At 32.4% G+C, this 7,573-nt stretch overlaps 1 protein-coding gene across 1 annotated transcript; it reads right to left on the reverse strand.

The window, feature by feature from the left end:
- Nucleotides 1-5,511: 5,511 nt before the first annotated feature.
- LOC106423891 lies at nucleotides 5,512-6,729 on the reverse strand. Its single transcript, XM_013864644.2, has 5 exons — nucleotides 6,589-6,729; nucleotides 6,303-6,496; nucleotides 6,073-6,196; nucleotides 5,764-5,964; nucleotides 5,512-5,661 (listed from the first exon to the last, which is right to left on the reverse strand). Exons 1-5 carry the CDS (start codon nucleotides 6,727-6,729, stop codon nucleotides 5,512-5,514), a joined length of 810 nt encoding a protein of 269 aa, XP_013720098.2.
- Between the last annotated feature and the right edge of the window lie 844 nt (nucleotides 6,730-7,573).

The following is a 7,573-nucleotide window of genomic DNA, read 5'->3' on the forward strand; positions in this document are numbered from 1 at the left end:
ATAAAACAACAATAATATTTGTAATCTTCTTTGTTGTAGCGATAAAACACGTGGGATCGAAGGCATAATTTGACAGTTTGGATACGTTTTGATACGGTGGCCAGAACGCTGTTTCGTTGTCAAATGCGCGAGTTGAAGAGGATTTGGGAGAATGGTGGCGAGAAGCCTAAGTGGATGCTAACTAGTGTTTGGCTTGATCTCCTCGATATGTTTGAAGAGTTTGGACCTGATAATTTTGGTTTCAGAATGTAATTCGACATGTTTATTTTGTATTTTTACTCAGATGTAATTATATATAACGCAGCCGTGAAAGTTTATATTTTCACCTTTAAGTTTTTTAACTCAGTCGTATAAATCAATATAACTCAGCCGTATCATTTGATATAATCAGCCATAAAGTTAAACAAACCCAGCCGTAAACTTAAAAAACTCAGCCGTAAATTTCAAAAATACTCAGCCATAGTCATTCGTAAAGTTAAAAAAAAAATCAGCCGTAAAGTTTAAAAAACTCAGCCTTAAGTATATTAATTAGGGACGTTTAATATTTTGAGTTTTGAAATTTACTTAGCTGTAACTGAATTAATTATGGTGCCCTTTATTAGGCATGTGAAAAATACGGCTGAAACCTAATATAAAGACCATAATTATGCGTGTGAAAAAATACATATGAAACCTAATATCATGACCATAATTATGCGTGTGAAAAATACGGCTGAAACCTAATAGTATTAGGCTAATACCGAGACCTTTTGAATATCGATATGATAATATTTTATTTATTTAATATGTTTTAAATAAAATTAAACGTCGCTGTTTCTTTGATGTCTTCTTCTTACAAAGTTCAAATAAGCCAGCCATAATGTTTATGAAATTGTTTTTTTTTTTAAATGTCTTCCTCATCCTACGTTTCAGGTAAGTGGATTTCGATTTTTGCCCATATCTACTATTTCTGAAATTAATAGGATTTCGTTGCAGAAAACTATTACAGATGACGTTGAATGCTGACAGAGGAACGCCAAAACAGTGTTGGTGTGGTGAACCCTCTGAAATATTGACATCTGGAACCGCTAAAAATCCAGGAAGATTGTTCTATTGATGTGCAAAAGGACATAATAAGGTTGGTTTTGGTTCTTTATTGGCGTATTCTGAAATGTGATATTTAGATCTGGTTATATTGGTGAAAACGGACACTTATTCAAATGGACGGATGAGTGTTTGGTGGAAGAGATTGAAGATATGAAGTCATTGATAAGTGACATGAACAAATACATGTCGGAGCTGAGAATTAACGTTGCTCGGTTGAAGAAAGATTTTGAAGGAATGAAGACGGAATCTGAGAGAAAAGGAGACGGATGTATGAGTGAGGTGTGGTGTGGTGTTTGAGGAATATGGTGGTTTCTGGGGTTGGTATGGACATACTTTGATTCTACTACTTCTTTGCATAGTCATGTTTTGTAAGCATAACTTAGCCATGTCATTTAAATAACTCAGTAGTAATGTTTTCATCGACTTTCACGATGCTCTAAGGCTATAGAGATCTCTGAAGGAGTTACCGACCACACGTTCAACCACAAAAGCTTAAATTTCTTTCGGGATTTCAAGAATCGGGAAACAGTCCATTTTCTCCCAAATATGTGAGTTTCTAAGACTATCGTCGGTATAGAAGGGGTGAAACTGATTTCGAGATAAACAATTATTGTGTGTAAATAGACAGTTGAAAATGTATTTTGTTCGAGAAGACACTTTTTAACGACGTTACATATTTCAATATTAGCTGTAATTCAAAGCTTTATTCGAGAAAATGTTTTCAAAGCTTTATTCTAGAACATGAAGCTGGTAGAGTATCGTGCGCTATTGTTTTCAAAGCTTTATTCGAGAACATGTAGCTCATCTGAATCTGATGGCTCGACTCATTCAACCCGTAATCATCGAGTACCAACTTTACGAGTTCGTCCTGTGTTGTTTCCTCATCTATATGCATAACTCTACACCCTCTACTGTCAGCGTTGAATACATATGTTTTTCTTAACCAAGTTACCGGAAACATTAATTACCGGATCCATAAGATCTCACATAATAATAATGAAGAAGATAGATGAAGAAGATTAAGAACAAGACACGGCGTCTGTAACATAAACCCTAATTTGACTCTTGTAGCTTTAATAGTGACATGGCAAATAAGAACTGCTGACATGGAAAATCAGACCTGATGACATGGAAAATCAATAAGTCAGCCATCAGACGAACACATAACACAACTTAAAATAAACCAGCCATCAAATACAACATAGATCAGCCGCAACGTGAATACTATCTCAATAATTAATCTTTCGCTACTAAATCAGTTGTAATAAGGCTGACAAATATTAAGTCAGCTATATCGTCAAATAAATCAGTCATCAAATGAATGTTATTCTAGTACTTAATCTTTCGCTAATAAGTCAGCCGTAATTATGTTGAATTTACTGTTAATCCATCAATTACAACTGATTAAATGTAACCCAGTCATTAATCCTCCCATAAGTCAGCCAGCCGATGATCAGAACTCAGCCAGAGAAACATAATTCAGCTGTGTCTTAACTACATCTCAACCAAACTTTCGATAAATCAGCAAGCCGATGTATAAATCTGACGTAACTTCTGTTCGGAATTCAACCGTTATCTCATAAATAAGCTTGATTTCTGTAAATCAGCCGTTGAATGTCTGACTTATATTATTAAGTCAGCCCATATCTCATAAATCAGCCGCTTTGAACCCTATATGATGTATAATTTAATAATTTCTTATATGATGTACTAATATGCAGACGAATCATTTAAGACCTTAACTACCAAAATGTCCTATAACGTCAATATGTTACATTAGTCTGCCTGTTTGTAAGAAAAGGAACCTACTATCCTTTGAGATTTTGTTTGGACCAATAATATTCACAGATAACTTTATATATGCAAACATAAATGCAGTTTATAAGCGATTTGTCAAAGGTTGAAAGAGTCAGAATAAGTATCTGTGAGGCCAAGAAATTATGATACCCTTTTCAAAAGTGAGGAATCAATATACTTAATTAAGCTTGTTTCTGTTTTTATTCTTTGAATTTGAATTCCTTGAATATTAGAATTCTAATTAAGCTAGTTAATTAGAATTTGAAGTCCTTGAATATTTTGTTTGACACACACACACATACGAGTATATATCCAACAACAATAGTAATAAACTAGGTCTGAATTCCCAAAACCAAGGATACTAGAATAAACACATAAAGACAAAGAACCACTTCAACCAATAAAAAAAAGCTTCAACCAATAAAAAAGCTGTCGTTTTTGTTGTAAGAGTATTGGGGAATTCTCTATGCGATTTATTCTGGAATGTATATAGAAAGACTTTTGAATATTCGTATGGGAAGTTTACTTAAACAACACACATTTTAGGACATGTTACCAGAACCATATAAAACTTCTTTTTATTACTGTCATTTAAAATTTAAATACCCAGTGTGCATTTTTATTGCGTTGTGACAAAAAAACGTATTTACAAGAATACTTATTTTTTAATGCCACGTAAACAAAAAACTAGCACTACGTAGGAAATCGTTGACGTGTATTAATGAACTCAGCCGTAAATCGATACATCGATATTGACGGCTGAGTTATAAGTATGTTGCGTCTGAGTTAAACAAGAAAACACAAAGAAACAATACCGTTTTCACCATAATACTTTTGGTTAGATGGTTTTGAAGCCTTTACAACACCAACAGTGTGTTCTGAATTAGGTGCCACTCTCTCAATCGTTTGGCTCAACCTCTGGCTCAAAATCCATAGGATCATCTAAATCAGAGTCTTCATTTTCTGTATCAGTATTCTCTAGAGAAGAACATTCAAAGACTTGCTGGCTATCTGTATCAATGATCTCTGCGAAACAAAAACTTATATTATCTTTAAGTAAAAAAAAGCATTAAAAAATCGTACACTTGATAAAAGATTGGCTACCTCCAAACAAATCAGTTCCGACAAATCCATCTTCTTCTTCTAAGGACTGAGTTGACGCATCGAATGTAGATGATGATGAACTGCATTGTTTTTTCCTCAGATGTGCTATATTAGTAATGTCTTTCAATACATTACTTGAACTTCTGGTTTGATGGCATCCCTTAGTTTTCATAGATTTGAAACTCCTCTTTTGTAGATCCTCTGTTATAATATTAAAGAAGGTTGAAATGAGTATGAAAAATGAGCAGGTTAGGGCATATATATACAGTAATAAACCAAACAAACACTTACTTGATAATGAGGTTAAGCAGCTGCTAAACACTGGGGTGTCATTCACTTGGTCTTTTATCTTTTCGAGACCTTTGAAACATTATAAAATGAAATACATTTTATAGAACTTGATGATTGTACATAATGATAGTTAATAGGTCCTTTTAGATGAATCACTTACCAAGTATAAATCTTCTTTTATTTAAAGGTGTTTGTGGTGAAAGCTTGCGTATTTGTTGTTATGGAGGAATAGTGTAGCTTGGAACTTTGTGATTCTCAATATTTTCGAAGAGTCTATGGTAGATAGAACATATAGGAATCGGCTGATTTGATATGGGATTAGAAAACCTCTGAATCTCTTCAAGGTTAGGCATATCACTGAATGATGTTGCTTTTTTTTTGGCAGTGTCAAATCCTATTTGGACGTCTCCTCTCTTGCGATTCATCACTTGAGAATGAGCTAGGATGTAGAAATGTTCCTTGTACGACCAGAAAGAAGAAATAATTGTTGGAAGAATGAGATTTGCAAATATTGAGGTAATCTCCTATTTTTCGGGTCCTAATTTTAGATTGACAATATATACTTTGCTTAAATTTCGGATATTAGTTAAAATAAGGAAGTTTAATTAGAAATTATTTTATTTAAACATCTGTAACATTCGTTTTGATTCAGTATATGACATTTATATTAATTCCTACTCTTACTGCATGTAAATTTATATAGCCTTTGTTAGTAAAATTACTTCTCAATTAATTTATTCTTTATAATAACCATATTAGGCAATGGACTCACAGATGCGATGACAAACAAAGATGGAGCAGATTCGAACATTCATACTCTTTTAGACAGGGTCACTCTTCTAAACAATCTTATTCTGTTCTCAGTTTTCTCCAATAGAAATACGCTTGTTAGTATAGGTTTACTTTAGAACTATATGAGTTGATTGGTTAGTTAGGTTGTTGTGTGAACTGAATAAGATTGTTTAGTTTAGTAATTAGTAATTACAATATATTAGTTTAAATTAAATTTTGAAAGAATGACTAAAAATGTAGGATGCATCTAACATTTAATAGTTTTAATGCAATCGACATAAAAACCCAGCTTATTATTAAATATAGGAAATTCAGATAACACAATTTTTTTTAAAAAAAAACAAAGCCTCAAATTGAAAGTACGGAATAAATCAAAGCATAACAACTACTTGATAAATAAGGGAAAGGAGTTTGATATCGGAAAGAAACTTGATCTTCAGCCTAATCATTCTTGGTCTTCTCTTGTTTGACTATCTTGATGCATTGTTTCTTGGAAGAAGATGTTAGGTCCTGTAGGTCATAATCATCTTCCTTGCGCTTTGTTATAGGAGTTGGACACTCATCAGAGGAAATTTGATCCAACATCATGGCCTAAATACATTTAAAATTTTAGGCTTTGTTAGAAACTATGATAACACACACAGTAATAACAACTGTAAGCCAAACACTTAATAAAATAAAAAATATACTTACTGATCCAGATGACATGGTAGAAGAAGTTGTGACCATATCATAATTAGATTGAGAGTCAGTCTCGATAGTAAGAACTTTATCTCCAGAACAAACCTCTAAAACAACAAAAGTGTCTGATCCATTTGTGACATTGTCTGAGGTTATGGAAATACCAAAACAGAAAGACTTTCCGACCAAACTAAGAATAGGTTCTGGTAGTATCTTTGGATCTTCAAAATCTGATATAAAGTCGAAATATAAGGGGGTTAAATCTAAACTATTATTGTGGGGGGAAGTAACTGCAAAACACAAATTCATATCAAAATATACCTCCTCATAAGAGCCATCACATAATTCTTCAGCATCCACTCCAACGATAGACTTACTAACAGAGCCTAGAAACATCAAATTACATGTTGCAGAGTCATCTTTGACAACCAAATGTAGCTTGAATCTAAATTAAAAAAAAAAAACAAAAATTCAGGATATAGTAAGAATACTTGGATCAAATAAAATATGTGAACTCTCAAGAATTAGTTTAAGTAAATATCATCACTTACTTGGGTCCAACCGTATTGATATTAGAACGACAATGTTCACAATGAAACAAAGGCTTATCGTTTTTTGTCATCCTTCCATAATCAACATTAGGAATCTTATTGACACGTTTTTGGTGCCGGTTACAACCAATGTAGAACCAAGACCAATCTGTATCTATTGCTTCAATAGTACATATGATTTTGCAAATCTCCACCTAAATATTTTATAAAATTAAAATCGATTTGTTTTACAGTGTTGATAACCATAAAGCAAAACGATTATATTCTGAAAAAATGTATAATGTACCTGAGTGGCCTCAGCGGCTTCTGCAATTGTTTTGATCTCAGCATCATTCCAGTTATACAAAATTCTTTTACCATCCTTCTTTCCAGACGGTTTTTGGACCAGAGCAACAGAGAGATCATCATTTGACAGCCTTAAATGCATTACAATTTTGACATTTAAAAATTAGTTTTATAAGATACGCATGTAATAATATATAAATCATAATAGAAGAAAAACTTTTGAGTTAAATGGGTAACTTCAGGGATCATTGCATTCAGGAACAGACGTGAAGCATCAAAAGCATTAGTGATTTGCAGCTCTCCTATTAAGCATTAAACATAGGCTTTGAATTCGAACAAAAAAAAAATTAATCAACTAATGTTATAAGAGTAAAAAAAATACCTCTAAATTCCTTGATTTTTGCAAACCTGATCAAAAAAATAATTGTTTGATCTTTGCCAGAAAACGGTTCAAGTTGCTCGGCATATGTTCCCCAGAGACAGCATGCAAGATTGTTTCCTCTAACGATATCAAAACATGTTATTTAGTAAACGAAGCAAGCAAAATAAAGTGTATAAGCTTCAACTAAAGAGACTTAAAACTTTACATATACAAAGAAAAGTATTACTAGTATAATGTTATTACTGAAATTCCAAATAATTAGAAAATCTTTCTTTATCCTTTGGAATGTTGAAAAGAAGAAGCTGCCTGAGAAACTTTTCTTTATACATCATATAAGACATTATTAAATTATACATCATACAATATAGTTCAATTATACATCATATAGTATAGTTCACGTTTTTTTAAGATAAGTAATTTAATGATCATTTTTAGAAAACGCAGTATTTTAAAATATATTTTCCAACTTTCAGCACATCACTATATGTAAAGTTTTAAGTCTTATTTCAAAGAACACTGTATTTTAAAATATATTTTCAGACAACAGCGTATTTTAAAGGAAAATTGTTGCGCAGCTACACGAACTATTATGTAGCATCTCATG

Source organism: Brassica napus, chromosome C9 (genome assembly GCF_020379485.1).
Source record: "Brassica napus cultivar Da-Ae chromosome C9, Da-Ae, whole genome shotgun sequence".
Classification (NCBI taxonomy): domain Eukaryota; kingdom Viridiplantae; phylum Streptophyta; class Magnoliopsida; order Brassicales; family Brassicaceae; genus Brassica; species Brassica napus.

Bases quoted from the DNA above. Each gene is read 5' to 3' on its own strand.
- LOC106423891 (XM_013864644.2), bottom strand. From the start codon at position 6,729: ATGCATTTAAGGCTGTCAAATGATGATCTCTCTGTTGCTCTGGTCCAA. The intron at 6,497-6,588 runs GTACATTATACA...TAAAATATTTAG, and splicing joins AAGCCGCTGAGGCCACTCAG to GTGGAGATTTGCAAAATCAT. The intron at 6,197-6,302 runs GTAAGTGATGAT...TTTTTAATTTAG, and splicing joins ATCAATACGGTTGGACCCAA to ATTCAAGCTACATTTGGTTG.